The 17,415-nt window shown below is 45.3% G+C and overlaps 2 protein-coding genes across 6 annotated transcripts in view; one reads left to right on the top strand and one right to left on the bottom strand.

Annotated features, from left to right (window-relative positions):
* Positions 1-17,415, bottom strand: part of LOC122866462 (protein NLRC3-like) — an 876,731-nt gene that overhangs the window by 651,869 nt on the left and 207,447 nt on the right. The gene's annotated exons all lie outside the window — the stretch shown is intronic.
* LOC122866489 (caspase recruitment domain-containing protein 8-like) lies at positions 498-17,007 on the top strand. The gene is made up of 5 exons (XM_044176239.1): positions 498-1,156; positions 2,293-2,558; positions 7,569-7,685; positions 7,837-7,978; positions 14,242-17,007. Exons 1-5 carry the CDS (start codon positions 997-999, stop codon positions 14,646-14,648), a joined length of 1,092 nt encoding a protein of 363 aa, XP_044032174.1. The 5' UTR covers positions 498-996; the 3' UTR covers positions 14,649-17,007.

Raw genomic sequence — 17,415 nt, forward strand, 5'->3', positions numbered from 1 at the left:
TTCTGGCCTGTCCTGTGCTGTAATACCACTTGTGCCTCGAGAGGCGATATTCCGATAGAATAGCTCAGGTAGTTCCAGCTGGGACATGTGTGCGAGTTTGCTATATCACACAAGCTCTCTTAGCTTTGCTAGTCTAAGAAATAAACAAAATAAACTCACAAAATATCAAGAAAGGAGCTTATGTAACACAGAGTAGCTTAAATTTCTAGTTCCCGTCCCATTTTTTCACAATTGAGAATGACTTCTGGATGGGAGCCAAAATGTCTTGATTCTGAAAACAGTGTCCAGATGACTACGACTGAAACCTTTTCTACGATGCTAAGCTAAAGACTGTTAGCCAGGGATCTTAAGAGAAGACACAAAATCTTATTACAGCATCTCTGTTTGATATTTGTGTGAGTCTGGACGGTACCGCCCCTGGCCAATGTGCATTCGCCCGTCAACTGAGGGGAGGACAGGAGTGGACTGGCGACCACTTAGCTGATGCTTCTTACAAGTTTGATGTACTGTTTAAATGAACGAAAGGTTGGTAGAAAACACTTTATGTCCAGAGCTGCTGAGGGTCACGGTAATGTGTCCTAAAGAATGGACAAAGAGAAAACATGGATGACAAAGCTGAGCGGTTGTGGAGTGTCGTCTGTCATGATAATCAGTGAAATCGTTTCACGTGTTGAGGCCCTTTTCTGATCTTGAAGTGATGTGTGCGATGCAGACTACTACTGAGTAGTTCCTGAATAACTCTGATATGGTATATGATATAGTAGATAATGATGAGTTACTGGAGAACAGTATTAAGATACTGGGAGATACTGTATTAATGAATCATTAGGTATTGATTAGTTCATAAGTATCTGTGAATCGGAATAATGACCACTTGCTGCACACACACAGGCCAATAAATGCTTGTTATATTAATATGGCCCTTCTGTGTCCTACAGGTTCAGGTGTCCTGGTCCAGGTGTGTTCCAGTGTACTTTGACTGGACTGGTGTTTGTTATGGCTCAGGAGGCGGAGCTGCTGTACAAGACTGTCCAATGGGATGAGAGCCTCCTCCAATCAGCTGGCAAGATGGCTGCAGGGATGCTGTTCGATATCAAGTGTTCGGAGGATGATGCTGTCTGTCAGCTCCACCTGCCACACTGCGAAACAAAGGATGGTAAAGACATTACTGTCTTCAATGTTAAACAATGAATTAGGGCTGTACCTGACTCAGACGTTTGTCAGTCGAATCGGATTTGGCTGTTCAATGCGAAGATTCAACTATTCGTTCCTTTTTTCCTATATAGACTATCTTGCAATCAGAAAATCCATTGGCTTGAGTTTCAGTGATGATTTCGACCACATTAACATAATCAAATGCAACAAATCAGTGAAAGACAGCTGCATATGATGCAAGATTTGAACTGCCAACATATAATGTGGAGCTACCATACGGATTTGTCGGAATAATGACAGGCAGCACACATGTAACATTTCTGTTTAAATCAAGTTCTTATAGCCTGATTTTTTACAATTTCACCTTCAGCATTAAAAACAACGTGTAAATGAATAAACAAATGAAACCGTTAAATAAATTCACGGCTGAACTCCTCTATCAGCCTACATGTGTCTCATGTTTTAATGCCTTACTTCGACATCAGATTTCCACACAGAAAGTAAAAGTGTGCGTCCTGCTCATAGTTCAGTTATAAAATCCCAGCGCACCATGACGCGTCTCTCCTGCCGCACTGCTCACAGCCGCAGAGTCAGTAACAGTGGACGGCAGCAGAGGAGGTTGTACCACCGTCTGGTTCAGAAGTGGTTTAGCCGACTTCACTGACAGTCATCACCAGAGCAGAGAGCGTCGGAGCAGCCAGACCGGAGGCACGCTGCCCTCCGTTTCTATCACCCTTCTCCGCTTCCATCGCACACAGTTTGATGGTTTGTGGTCATTTTGAGACTCGGTTTGTAAATGTACAGCCTGCCATGCTGTTGCTCCTGCATTGCTCTGTGTACAATGACGCAGCCAAAAAACAAAAGTGCATTGATTCCACTGACAGAATGCGAGTCAACTCTGGGTCTTCTGGACTGATTAATCAAATCAAATTTTAGATTTGTATTAATGTGTACTTTCAGACAGTTCACATGTGGGGCAGGAAAATAATAATACATTCAAATAAAGAACAGAGGCAAACTGGCACGTCCTTGGGATGCTCCAGAGTTAATGACAATAGATTAATTTGAACTCTGAAGTCAAGGGGTCAGAAATGAATTAGGTAGAGATGAACTCTAATTAGCTCTTTGCTTTCACAGCGTTGCTTGTTGATGGTCTGCTGTCTGTCATCCACATCACTGATGATGGGATGAGCATTTTGGAGCCGCTGGAGATTACAGACACTCATGTGGTTGTGAAGGTCCCTCACCTCTCTGCCTTTGGCCTCGTCTGGGACTACGTTCAAAGGTTTCTGAACATTTCACTGCCAATAAATGGCCAAGTTCTGCTGTTCCTCCGACCTCCAAACATTAGGCATCAAATCCTCGATGTATTTCTGCTGCAGGACAACATCCCTCTGCCTGAGGTAAAGCTCTCTGTCACGTGTGTTTACCGTCAGCCTAAACTCGTGTTTTAAGCCCCAGCTGTTTCCACAAACATGATTCAGGTCAGCCACACTTTGCTCCTCCTCATGCTGTCATGTCATTTTAGGCATCTGCAATTGCATATAAAAAAAATTTCACTGTGAGAAATAAATTCAAAATTAGGTTTAAAGGCACATTTCATCTGTTTACCACATGCATAGACACAAATATATTTTACCTTAAACTAAAGCAACATTACAATTTCTATAGTCACATTTTCTTTTAACATCTTGATGCTCCTGTAAAGGAAATAAAACATTCTGTCTCTCTCTCACACACACCCACACCTTACCTACCGCCTCCTCTCTCCTGTCTCTTTTCTAGTCGCTCCTTCGTCTCTCTTCTCTCTCTCTCTCTGTTCTCTATCTTTTCATCCAGAGTGCCAGAAACATTCAGTTTTGGTTAACCTGATGTATAATTAGCAATGTATTATATTGGAAGTTAATCTGTATAACTGTCGTAGAAAAGGTTTCAGTCGTAGTCATCTGGACACAGTTTTGAGAATCAAGACGTTTCGGCTCCCATCCAGAAGTCTCTCAATTGTGAAAATGGTCTGAGAAATTTAAGCTACTCTGTGTTGCTTAAGCCCCGCCCTCAGGAAGGAGTCTACCTGAGTATCTGTTGATTAGCTAGTTTCACCTGAAACTGACCTAATTGTTTCCATGATGGCCCAGTCATCAGTAATCAGGCCTATTGTTTTCTGGCTGCACCTCCCTCATCACTGTTAAGTACCTAGGGAGCCGAAACGTCTTGATTCTGAAAACAGTGTCCAGATGACTACGACTGAAACCTTTTCTACGATGGAGCACTCCTGGACGAATGAGGGACTACATCGTCTTAATCTGTATAACTAATATTTCCGATCATAAGAGTCTCTACTGACCTTCAACACATGTACACAGAGGCCCAGTTCCAATCCAGCCCCTACACCCTCACACTCCGTGACGGAGTCACACTCGCTGCTGTGGAGAGTCTCTTAATTAAGGGGGAGGGGAAATACACCGGCAAGCTTCGGGACGCCATCGTCTTTCTCCGACGGAAACAGGAACATTTGTCAGCATGGTGTCCAGTCAACATCTTTCGGTTTATATTGTAATTAAATCTAAAAGACAATCTCATACACAACATTGACAAGATGTAGCCTACGTGTATAGTAAGCTCGTGAAAGGAAAAATTAATTAATTGAATAAATAAAAACTCCCTCCCAGCGTCTTTGGCCGCATTTCTTTTTTTTTAAATTTGTAAGTTTTTTCATTTGCCAGTCTTATTCTGATTGGTCCTTAGTTTTTGCCACAGTCCCTGAAATTTCACACCACACGCAATCAAGTCAAATAATTCAAATCTCGTCTTCTGTTATTCATGCAACCTGCATCTGGAATATTACACCACACTTCTTTTGTGAAAAACTTGTCGTAAGGGGTGCTGTATGGAGGTAAGTGGGCCCAAATCAGATGACGAGGAAGCGGTCTCAAGGTGAAGTAAGGGCCAGGTGGGACACTTGGGGCAGACGGCCGGGGCTGGTCAGGTGCGGAGCTGGGGACCTTGGGGGCGGCGGCCCGGGGCTGGACAGGTGCGGAGCTGGGAACCTCGGAGCTGATCTCCCGAGGTCCGTGATGGAGACTGACACCATCCGAAGACCAGATAGAAGACCGGCGGCGAACACTGAGAGTCACAGGAGGCCGGCGGCGAACACTGAGAGTCACAGGAGGCTGATAGCGAACACTGAGCCCTTCTGGAGGCCGGCGACAAAGACGGAACCCTTCTGGAAGCCGGCGACGAACACTGAGAGTCACTGGAGGCCGGCGGCAGACGCTGAACCCTTTGGGAGGCCGGCGGCGAAGACACAACCCTTCTGGAGGCCGGCCCATCCGCTCAGGGACCAATGGCGGTACAGCGGGGCTGGGGACTGGCAACGAGAAGTCAGAGCGAGGAGCCGGCGACAGCAGGACATCAAGGCAGGGTGGCGAGGCAGCTGGATCTGGAGCTGGGCCTCGGGACAGGGAGCCGGCGGCTGGATGGCTGGACATAGAGCCGGCAGGACATCAAGGCAGGGAGGCGAGGCGGCAGGACCGGGAGCCGGCGACGAGGCGGCTAGACCTGGAACCGGCGGCTGGGTGTCGGGACAGAGAGCCGGCGGCTGGACGGCTGGAGATGGCTCCGGACCAAGGAGCTGCTGCGACTCAGCAGGGACTGGAGCAAGGGGCTGCTGCGACCCAGCAGGGACTGGAGCAAGGGGCTGCTGCGACCCAGCAGGGACTGGAACCGGCGTGGCAGCAGGACATGGCACTGGCGACTGGACTTCCGGACATGGCGCCGTCTTCGGAACCTCAGGGCTGGGAGTAAGGAGCTGCTGCGATCCAGCCGGGAAACGAGTCGGCTGCGATCCAGCAGAGAGTTCAGGGAACTGCTGCGATCTGGCCGGCAAGATATTAGACTGCGATCCAGCAGGGAGTACCGGAGCGGAGAGCAGTTGCCACCAGGCCGGGGTTGCTGTCTGCTGTGTTCCAGTAGGGCGTGATGGTGGCGCCTGAGGCTGCAGCAGTCCGGCAAAGGCGGTGAGCGCAGGCTGCTGCTGCTATCCAGCGGCGGAGGCGAGGACAGGGTGCGGCTGCCATCCAGCGTCGACAGGGAGTGATGGCTGCTGCCATCCAGCGGCGACAGGGAGTGGTGGCTGCTGCCATCCAGCGGCAACAGGGAGTGGTGGAGAGTGACCAGAATCTGTAGGCGAGGTGGTGCCGGCTGTTGAGAGCTGGGTGGTGAGTCGGGAGACCTGCTGGGTTAGCTGTGCGATTTGGGAAACCATGGCCTGTTTGTTGTCTGTCAGAGTCCGGAGTAATTGCTCGTGCTGGCCTAGCAGAATCTCTCTGTTAGCTAGCGTTAAGTGATAGGGTGCTACCTCTGGGTTTTTACCTGCTGGGTCCATGTTTGGTTGGATCATTCTGTCGTAACGGGGGTGCTATATGGAGGTAAGTGGACCCAAAAGCAGATGACGAGGAAGCGGTCTCAAGGTGAAGTAGCCGGAACTTCCGTGTTTATTGTGGGGTGGTATGCAGGCATGTACCGGCAGACAAAAGGCAGATAAGTTACCGGCTAGCAGAGGTGAAAGCAGGGGCATGAGTCCAAGGTTGAAAAACAGTACACAAGGGAGCAGGCAAAATCCAAAATCCAAAATCCAAACAAGGTCCACGGGAGAACAAAGAATCCAATACAAACTCACGGAAAACACGCTTGGCAGGAACAACACCATGTGTACAACGATGGAACAACACCATGTGTACAACGATGATCCAACCCAGAACAAAGAAAAGACCCAGACTAAATACCCTAGGGGAGGTGAGACAACGAGACACAGGTGCAAACAATCAAGGGAGGGCCAACAATCAAAACTGGAGGGAAAACACAGACAGGAAGTAGTAGTAGTAGTAGTACAAGGGAAGAAGAATACTACCAAAATAAAACAGGAAGTGATAACACCTAAACTACCAAAAAACTAGTATATACTGGTTTGTCTTGGGTCTATGACCCGTCAGTATGATGACTGTTCTTCATAGAGCCTCTTCTGCCTGGAATTTGTCGCAAAGCAATGTCTGAAAAATAATTTTACATGAAATTTTATTTCATATTTAACTTTATTGAGCACTGGCCCGATTGGGCAACTGGCTGATTGTATTTACTAACCCGACAACTTTTTTTTCCAGACATCTAACTTTTCTACCTCCCTCCAGCTTGACTACAGATTATGTCACACATTATCCTAAATTTTCATTGGGTAGACAAAGCAGCTAGTTATGAAATGCACTCATATGAGTGCGTGGCTTAAGCAGCACAGTGAAAATACACAGCGTCTCCCAAGCGCGACTAAAAGGGACAGTTCACCCTAAAATCAAAAACACACGTTTCCTCTCACCTGTATGGCAGCAGGCTTATGGAGCTCAAAGCGCCGAACACAACACTACAGGGAAGAGACAAAATATGGATTTTTGATTTTGGGGTGAACTGTCCCTTTAAGCGTTCTTACTGTTTTCTCTCATCAAAGTCACTTTTGTATTGTAATTAGACATGTAAATGTTTGTGTATACATATGAAATTTGACATGGAGACTCTTAAACATGTATAAATTACTTACACTTACACTTTGGTGGCGATCGTCAAATACAATCCCAGACAAGACCGAAAGCGCGTCAGGCGGAAGTGTCCAACTCAGAAACAGTTCTGTTAAATTCCCACGTAAGAAATCTAGGTGTTGGCTTTGATTCTGGTTTAAAATTTGATAAACAAATCAACTCTGTTGTCAGCACGAGCTTCTTCCATCTTCATCATTCGCAAAATCCAAATCATTCCCATCTGTTAAGGGTTTGGAGGCCGTAGTTCATGCTTTTATTTCTTCTCGTCTCGACTTTTGCAACTGTCTCTTTGTAGGAATCAGTCAGACAGCCTTATCTCGCCTGCAGCCCGTTCAGAATGCAACAGCGAGACTCCTTACTGGTACCACGAAGAGAGGCCATATATATCAGTCAAGGACAGAAGTGACTTTAAGGCTTCCTCATCTTCTATTGGACCTCCAGACCCCTCAGATCTGCTGACCAATCACTTCATTCCACGCTCGCAGTTAAAATCCAAGCGTGATTGGACATTTTCTGTCCCTCACTATTAGATCTCCCCCCTCCATTGATAACTTTAAAACTCTTCTTAAGACCCGTCTCATCGTGGAGACACGACTGGGCACACTCTTATTTATTTGTTCTCTGTGCAATGCTGATTTATTTATTCTACACTTTTGTTAATTTAACTTGTATCCTCATAATTATGTCTGTGCTTTTATTTTACTGTAATTCTCAACTATCTGTAAAGCACTTGGGTCAACATTTGTTGTTTTTAAATGTGCTCTATAAATAAAATTGACTTCACTACCTGAGCATCAACTCTATAAATAAAATGTCCTGTTACTGAAGGTTGCTGCCCAACAAGGAGCTGCTGAGAACATCAGGATCTCTTCCGACTGTCATCTCGGCATTGGTCAAAGTTACAGTGTCCACTGTGAACCCGAGGGCTTCATAATACAGCCTGAGGTGAGTCAAGTCACTGCTACACTTCTAATGGTTCTAAACAGAATTATCATGAATACAAATTGCATGTTGAAAATAGATTCACAATTAGGAAAGTACCAGATAAACATTTTTATAGGCGGTTTGAAAATGACACAATGCTTCTGGTTTTCAGAGCGCACCGTTTCGCTCAAAGTACGGACCAAATTTCTATCCGACATTTGAAGTTTTCCTGACTACGAACCCAGAGGAGGTGACTTTGACGGTTCAGGACCGAGAGAGGAAAGAAGTGTGGAGACGTGTTGTGCCTCTGACAGGTAAAGGCTTCACCCTCCTGCACTCCACCTATCCGAGTTCAGATCCCAGTGGTAGACCAGAATAGAATCTGCATATGTGTAGCTTTTATCAGCTGGAGAAATGTGAAGGTCCCTGAATGTACATATCATTTTTTATTTAGGCTACATGTAATTTGCAATCCACACATTATTGCTCCATTAATTCCTGGATTGTAAGCTTCTGTGTTCCCATTTGTCACGCAGCATCCTGGGCACGTTGAGGGCGTTTGAGGGGTTGTATTTAAGAAAGCAGAGGGAATTTTCGGACCACTTTTTAACAAATGGTGACTTAACCATTTAAATCACAGTATGTAACTGAAAAACATTAACAAACCAGGAAGAAGGAAGACTTTAGGTCATAGAGGGGCTTCAGTTTCGTTCAGTCATTCAGTTCATGTGGAATGGTTTCTCTGCTATGGGAGTATTCACCCTGTCACTTCCTGCAGGATGCACTTAGGCATGTGTCGGCGTTTTTGTGTACCCGGCAGAAGCGTCGCTAGAAACTTCGTCTTAAACCATCATAAATTGATATTTTATCGAGTTTTTAAGCCAGGTTTTCTAGGCCACACTGCTTTCCTGGCCACTGCTTTACCTATATGTTCTAACTTGGAAAAAGTTTTCAGTCATCGGACGTGTGGATCTTAAGTAATTTTAAGCTGGCTGCAACTCCACGTGGTTTACCGGACTGCCTCCACTGCTGCTAGCTTAGCTAGGTTTGTTTTTAGCCGGCGGCTTGGCTAGCCGGTCGGTTTTACCAAGGATTTTAAGCTTGTAACACTTTTATGGACTTTACTGTGGACTTTAAGCTCTGAAGCACTCTCACGGACTAAATGATAGCCTGATGGCTGAGTGTGGATCTTGTCACCTTACCGTCTCAAAGCTGAGGAAAAGTATCGCCTGTCTGGAAGCTGAGCTCAGAGAAAAAGACAAGCTCATCCTGGAGTTCTCCACCGTCGCCTCGGCCCAGGCAAAACACCTTGCGGTCCTCAGCTCCTCTGGCTGCGCAAGCCGGAATGCGAGCATCCCATCTCACTCCCCGGACTGCTCCACTCCAGCACTGGACAATGATCCCACTCTTCCGTGGCTCGGCTCCATCATCACTAGCGCCCCAGAGCATGAGGCCGCTTCAGCTAAGCCTGATGACCCGTGGGCTCCTCATGGGCGCGGCACAAAGCCATGGCCATTTCTACCCCGTGCCGAGCCCCAGTGGATGCACGGTCACTCGCCGGCGGGGGTGGTGAGAAGGCTCCCGTGAGTTCGACTCCACGCCAACCGGAGCACTGGACCGTAGCCTGTAAGGACAGACATGGTGCGAAGCGCCCGACTCCTCCACCTTCACATCGGGACCTCCCGCTGGCCAACAGGTTTGACATCCTGGACACACAGGACTTTCCTCCACTGGAGGGACGCTCCCTTTTTCCAGCAGCCAAGTCTTCCTCCTCCTCTCGCCGCAAGTTACTGAAAGAGGCCATGTTCAGGAGAAGCTCTGGGGGTCTCATTCATCCTGAGACAGCAGAGAACACCTCTGCTAAGAAGGACGCCGCCCCCTCGCCGCAGCAGTCCCCGGCCACAGCTATCCCAGGGACGGCTGATGGAACTCGGCGGGCTCCACGATCATCGACTCTGCCTCCTCTCATCCCCCCAACTACGCTGATTGTTGGAGACTCCATAGTGAGGAATATCCGCTTCGCTAATGCGGTCACACGCTGCTTTCCTGGACCTACGACCCCGACATCCTCGAAAAGCTCCCGGACTTCTGGCTGCACTCCCGACAACTATCACGAAAATCATAGTCCATGTCGGCACCAATGACACCGCCCGTCAGCAATCGGGCGCTGGCGAAAGCAGACTTCATCCGCCTCTTCGACCTGCTCAACAGCACCGAAAGCATGCTTTCATTTCGGGTCCAATTCCTATACTGGGTCGGGGAATTGGCCGTTTTAGCAGGATCCTCAGCCTTCATACCTGGCTCCAGTCTGTCTGCAGCACCCATGACGTTGGTTTTATTCACAACTTTAACTTATTCTGGGATCGTTCTTCCTTGTTTGCACGAGATGGTCTTGGTCCCAAACAAGTCAGGTAGTTGCATGCTGGCGGCTAACCTGCAGCACGCTGTGCTGTCCTCCGCACGTAGTTGACTATTTACATCACCTGTTTCCCCTCGCTCTTCTTCTTTCTCTTCTCTGCCCACCAAAAACTGCCACGCACCCTCTGCTGTCACTACCTCCCCCTTGTGGACTGATCATAGTGCTGCTATCTGGAGCCCGGATGCCTCTAGTGCCACCTTCAACATTCCTGTGGTAATTTCGGACAGCTCCTCTAATGCCCTTGCTGCTGATTTTTTAAATATCACTAACTCTTTCAACTTACAACAACATGTGTCTGGCCAAACTCATTCCCGTGGCCACACCTTAGACCTAGTCTTTACTTTGGGCCTGAAAACCCCATCTGTGGAAACCAGGGACATGTTTGTATCTGATCACCTATGCATTGTTTTCAACTGTGAATTAGAGGCTGCCAGTACTGTCTTATCCCGCTCTAAGTACACACGCGTCCTTAATGAGCATAGTGCCTTAAAATTCTGTACACGGTTCAATTCTCTTGGCTGTGTGTTTCCCGATTCCTCCAACACCAACAATTTGGTTGATTATTTTAACTACCAGTGTTCTTCAACCTTAGATCTCATAGCTCCTCTTAAAAATAGACAAAACTCAAAGACTAGAAACAGCCATGGTTAAATGACAGTATTCAAAGCTGTAAAAAGAATTGCAGAAGAGCAGAACGCAGATGGAAGAAATCACGTCTCCAGGTCCACTTTGTGGCCATGAAAGAGTTATTACGCCTTTATAACAGGATGGTGAAGGATGCAAGAACATGTCATTTCTCTGCACTTATTTCTGCCCATCAGCACAACCCCAGATTCCTGTTTAAGACTGTGGATCAGTTAGTTAACCCTGCCTCTCCTTGTGCCCCTGCTGAGTGTGATGCTGATTGTGAAAAGTTTCTTTTGCACTTTGCTGGAAAGGTGGAGTTAATAAGATCTGATATCACCCCCAATCCTGCCTTTTTAGATGTGGATCACCCGCTCAGGGCTTCTTTGAGCAATTTTTCTGCTGTTACTCTGCCCGAACTCGCAGACATCATGTCTCTTATGAGAGTATCCTCCAGCCCTCTGGACAAAATCCCAACTAGGTTTCTATTGGAAGTTATGGATTGTATTGCGCCCCTTTTACAAATTATTTTTAACAGCTCGCTGTCTACTGGCTGCGTCCCTGATTTCTTTAAAACAGCTTGTGTCCAGCCAGTCTTAAAAAAACCTGGGCTTGATCCCACCCTCCTGGATAACTACCGCCCAATATCCAAATTGCCTTTTATTTCGAAGATTCTCGAAAAACTTGTATCTAAGCAGCTCCTTGCTGCTGTGGAAAACAATAATACCTTTGAAAAGTTCCAATCTGGCTTTCGTCAACACCACAGCACTGAGACAGCCCTTCTCAAAGTCACTAATGACCTTTTAATGAATGCAGACGCAGGCATGTGTTCAATTCTTGTGCTGTTGGACATAAGTGCTGCCTTTGATACAATTGATCATGGCATTCTTTTAGACAGACTGAGGCACTGGGTGGGCATATCTGGCACTGCACTAGACTGGTTCGCATCTTATCTGTCCAATAGGAAATTCTGTGTTAGCATTAATAACTTCAAGTCATCCTTTTCCCATATCAAGTATGGTGTGCCTCAAGGTTCAATTCTGGGACCAATATTGTTCTCCTTATACATGCTTCCCTTGGGTGATGTAATCCGCAGACATGGTATTTCTTTTCATTGTTATGCGGATGACACACAGTTGTACCTCCCTGTCAAGCCCACTGACCTTAGTATGCTGAGTTCTCTGCAGGACTTCCTGTATGACATAAAAAATTGATGTCGATAAATTTTCTTCAGCTCAACTCAAATAAAACTGAAATCCTTGTTATTGGGTGCCAACACATCACTAAACAAATACTGCCATCCACTGGTAACCTGTCACAACATATCAAGCCTGTTGCACGAAATCTTGGTGTCCTGTTTGTCCAATCATGTTTCTATCACCTCAGAAATATTGCAAAAATACGATCTATTTTAAATCTTAGTGATGCAGAAACTGTTGTGCATGCTTTTATCTCCTCATGCCTTGATTATTGTAACAGCCTGTTCACTTGTCTTAATCAAAAAACTCTGGCACGACTGCAGACTGTACAAAACTCAGCTGCTAGGCTGTTAACCAGGACCAAGAAGTACGACCACATAACACCTGTTTTAGCCTCTTTACACTGGCTCCTGTTGGTTTTAGGATTGATTTTAAGATCTTGTTGATTACTTTTAAGGCTCTTCATGGCCTGGCCCCAGATTATATTTTAGACCTTGTAATCCCTTATGAACCTTCACGTAGTTTGAGATCTTCGGGCAGGGGTCTCCTGTCTGTTCCTGAGTCCAGGATGAAAACTAAGGGGACAGAGCTTTTGCTATCAGGGCCCGAGGCTCTGGAACAACTTGCCCAAAGAAATTAGGCTGTCTGAGTCAGTGTCTTCGTTTAAATCTCGTCTCAAAACACATTTTTATCTGAAAGCATATCCTGATTTTACCTGAACTGGCTGTTTATTTTACTGTTTATTTTATTGCTTTTCTGTATTTCATGTGTTTTATTTCTTTATATTTCGTCATTCACTGTGTTATTTTATTTTTCTTGTTGTGAAGCACTTTGTACTTTGTTTTGATAAGTGCTCTATAAATAAAGTTTTATTATTTATTATTATTATTACTTATACCTGTTCAGAGAGACATGACGAACAGGCCGGTGACACAAACGACATTAGGTGGACCGGATGCAGAGTGACGGCGTCTTTATAGAGAGCCGTCCTGACATCACTTCCTGTCTAGCCTCTGATCCACTAGCTTCTGTAAAGCCGGGCAGACACTGTACGGACCTGCCAAATTTCTGCCAGATCGGTTGTCATTTGATGTGCAGTTTGTTGGGGGTCACAACGTGATTTACTGCCAGATGAATTGGATTTCTGGGATGTCAGAAATGTTGGTCGGCTGTCTTGCAGTCTGAGCAGATAGTGAGTTTGTCTTAATATTACTGGAGTATTATTTTATATAGAACTGTCCTCTTGAGACTTTTGTGATTTAAAACTAAATGTCACTGCAGAACAGGCGGGTCAGACTGTCTGCATCTTCCATCCTGTGTTTTTACAGTTCTCTTCTTACTTTCCAGTCAAAGTAGAATTGCACAAGTTACGCTGCCTTTCTCTCTTTTTGTCAACATTGTTTAGGATGCGGCCATCTTGTTTGAATAAACTTTATTGGAACTGTCACTGGACAAAACCAACCTGGGGTTATGTGCTTACATTCAGCGTGAGCAAGTATATTCCACATATCCACAGCAGTGGATATTAGGAACTGAAGCCTTAGTGATTGTAACAAAAGTTAAACAACGATTACTTTGTGAGCACAGAAAAAACTACAGCTCCCATGAAAATGTAGGCCTACAAACATGGCAGCACGGGGACTTATGTCATCATAACTTGGTTTCATCCATTTCCATAAAGTTCACCAACGCTCTCTTCTAAAGTCACTTTTCACCTGTCCTGCTGTTATTACAGACACGTGAACTAACCACAGACACTCACCTGTCCTGCTGTTATTACAGACACGTGAACTAACCACAGACACTCACCTGTCCTGCTTTTATTACAGACACGTGAACTAACCACAGACACTCACCTGTCCTGCTGTTATTACAGATGACTAAAATGACACATTCGGTCCTCTCTTCAACAAGTTTTTAAATGTACTGTTAATAGTTTCTTCAGCTGAGCAGCTGATTAGCTGTCTAGCCTGCAGAGTGACGTTAGCGGTGCACTTTTCCCGGCTGAATGTTTGTCTGGTGGCTCATTCAACAAGCTGAGGCGCAGGACAAGACGTGTGTCCATGTTTGTAAGTTAGTTAAGAAGGAGACCACGTAAACAGAGAACTAAAGGTATGTCGACGGACACAAAACTAGGGGGCGCCATCATGAAACCAAAGTTACCAAACAATATAAAATATGAATTTCTCCCTTTTGGTTTCATATTTTTTCTCAAAGGAGAACACAAGAAGTGATTTAAAAAACATGACATTTAATTTGAGTTGAACTAGTTGAAGATCTTGTTTTAAAATGATCGTTGGTTATTAAACAAAAGTCTTGCCTGGTTATCTTCCAGGTTCAAGAAGGGAAAGTCTACAGAGGAATGTCCCGGCAGAGGACAGGGTCCCGGCAGAGGACAGGGTCCCGGCAGAGGACAGGGTCCCGGCAGAGGAAAGGGTCCCGGCAGAGGACAGGGTCCCGGCAGAGGACAGGGTCCCGGCAGAAGAGAGGCTGCGCTCAGTTCGGACAGAGTTTGTTAACAGAGTGACTGAACCGGTTCTGAACCAGCTTCTGGATAGACTCCTTGAGCGTGGCGTTATAAATGATGGGGAAATGCAGTCTGTCAGAATGAAAGCAACAGCAGAAAAAGCACGAGACGTGATCGACACGGCGCGAAGAAAGGGACCTGAAGCCAGCTCAGTCCTGATCGCTGCTCTCTGTGAGGCGGATCAACACCTTTCCAGAGTGCTGAACTTAAACTGAAGCAAAAGCAAGAAACGGCGGGATGATGAATCTCTGTGACAGCAGGCTGTTTTACAGTCTCACATTACTTACTGTAATCTTTAAATGAGAAGTTTTGCCGTTAAAGCAGTGTGTTTTTAATAAGTGGACTTTCACTCTGAAAGTGATTCACTCAAGTTTCGGGGGAAGGCCTCACACTGTGAACCAGCTAAACGTGGACTACGCTGGATGGATGTTGAGAAGGAAAACAATTTCATTAAGAGGTTGCGTCTGCAAACAAACTCCAACAGACAGATGCTGAAGCTGTTATTAAGTGAGACCTTAAATAAAACGCAGACAGATGCTTTTTGTGACAAATGGTCTAATGCAGAAACTGTAATTAAAAGTGTGGTCAAAGACCTTTTAAAGCCGCTGAAAAGAAAGACCACAAAGAGAATGATCACCTTTTGAGATAGACACTTTTTGTTTTGCTTTGAGAAGATGCATTCTTTAGTACATAGCTGTCCAAAGTCAGAAAAAGGCCAATGCACTCAGAAGAAGATGAAGACTCGAAAGACGAAAGGGGTAAACTAGCCCTAGTTTTGAATTATCCATCATTGCTCAGAGCCCCCCCCTTCCCAGACTTCTCCAATGTTGGAACTGGAAGGGCTGCGTTCAACACTTTTTGTAACTTACAGACAATCTGACAACCATGGTCACTGTTTCATGTTCCATGGTCTTCAGACAGAAAAATGACTTTTCATGTGAACAACTGAGTGTAACACTGTTCCTGTCTCCCAGGAAGTGTACCTTGTTGAGACTACAGAGACGATCAGGGAGCCAGCGGGAGGCTTTTCACTCCGCCTTCCAGTGTGGACAGTCAGAACAGATAGAAGCACTTTTTCCTTTAGACGTGGTCGGACAACACATCGTACCACCGATTGGCTTCCAGCGGATCAACCCCTTAAGGCCCGTTCAGACAGCCACTGTACCAATTATACAGCCGTTAGCTGTAAGCACCAAGTGTTTCTGGGTGTTTGTGTTGAGCTCAGCCTCTGACTGATCTCTGAACTCCAGTTCTTTCTGTTATTTCCTCCAGTCTCTCCTTTTTCCTCTTGTCTCTGTACGACTGAAGCAGATTCATAAAGCTCTGGGATACACACAGGGATTTTTACTCAAGTTGAAACCTTTTCAACTCGTGCACATTACGTTTGTGTCAATTCCAATGACTTTGTTTGCAATTGTGCAGCCTTGAAAATCCGCTTTGTTAAAGTCCCCACTCAGGAAGCTCCATGGCTACCGTCAGACCAGTTTTTGTGTCTTTTACTGGGTTCATTCAAACCAGTTTGGTCTGCCTTTGAGTCTGTATGTACTGAATATTCCCTCCATGTGTGACCGTGTAACATGTGATGTACATTATTAACAGCTCACCTCGATCTCTGTCCACAACAAAACCACCAACCAGCATCATCCAGCTGCTGAGGAGAAAACAAAACAGAAACCACAACCTGAAGGGGACCAGGGTCCAACTGACCGCTGATAGAAACATCTGTAGAATAAATGTACAGGAATTTATTTTGGAGGAGAAGAGGAGCCAAAATGTCAGCAGGTCAGAGTCAGAGTTGTTCTGTGTTTCAGCCACTAGATGGAGGCAGAACATCACTGAAGAAGGTGCAGCTGTAGCATCAAGCAGATGTGGAAATCAGAAAAACAATTGAGAAAGATTTCTGAGTGAAGATTATACACCTGGAACTTAAAGAGGGACTGGAATAATCTGATGTAATGATTACTTTAGAGAGATAAGAAGAAAAGAAACAAATAGTGCTGTACAGCAGCATGACCTTTTCAGGCTGGAGGACGTTTGGGGCTGGACCATATTTGTACGTTTTGTCTTGAACGTGTTTTGTTCTTCTTGGGGTGAACAAAGAATCCAGGGCCGAGGTGGACAGAAACCTGCAGGAGTAGCCAGGAGAAAAGGAACAATAGCTCGACTGAAAGTATTGAAATCATGTATGTAAGTGTTGATTGGTAGGAATATTACTTCCTGTTTTGTGTTATGTTTTTATATACTGTAATTATTTCTCAGCAGGCCTTTTTGTCTGATAGACAAGTGCCTGAACCAGCTCTGTGTGAAGACCTGGTGTCAAAAAGACTTAAGAGGCTTTCCAGTCTGTACAGCAGAGGACCCCCCCTCTGTCCTCAGACCCTCTGTTCAGATCAGGAAAAACTCCCCCAACAAACCTAAACAGGAAGAAATCTCAGGAAGAGCTACTTCCTGTCTGTATGTGTGGTACAGAATAGACCGACATAGTGAAATTACAGTTTGGACAAACAGGATGAAAAAATTAAAGCAATAAATATCTGCTCTTCAAAATAAATGGAGGATATCAACTTTTTAAAACTTGACTTTACGCCTATTTATTCGTCATACACCCAAACTGAAATCTCACATTAAAAACTGCTGCTGAAATCACCACAAGCCACCATTAAAGAGTACGGTTGGCTTTAAGGGCTAATATGAAGCGCGGACCACCAGTGTGACAGTATATAAATATATCTAAATATAAACTAGATATAAAGCTGAATACAGTACATTACAACACCAAAAATATGTCCTTTTCTGTTGTTGTTGTTTGTTTTTTGGTGGCTGGTCAAAAATAATCTTAGAAGGAGGGATTATTCTGAGGGAATTTGGACTTTTAAGGATTTCTAAAATCTTTGCTGCAGCCCTGCATCCAAAGATAGAACTACTAGTAGAAATGACGCTGAATTATTGATATATGGTTTCGAAAACAACAGTAACACACAG

Source organism: Siniperca chuatsi, linkage group LG19, assembly GCF_020085105.1.
Source record: "Siniperca chuatsi isolate FFG_IHB_CAS linkage group LG19, ASM2008510v1, whole genome shotgun sequence".
NCBI lineage: Eukaryota > Metazoa > Chordata > Actinopteri > Centrarchiformes > Sinipercidae > Siniperca > Siniperca chuatsi.

Coding starts and splice junctions, on each gene's coding strand:
- LOC122866489 (XM_044176239.1), top strand. CDS start 997: ATGGCTCAGGAGGCGGAGCTGCTGTACAAGACTGTCCAATGGGATGAG. Junction 2,559..7,568: donor ACAACATCCCTCTGCCTGAG/GTAAAGCTCTCT, acceptor CTGTTACTGAAG/GTTGCTGCCCAACAAGGAGC. Junction 7,686..7,836: donor GCTTCATAATACAGCCTGAG/GTGAGTCAAGTC, acceptor TCTGGTTTTCAG/AGCGCACCGTTTCGCTCAAA.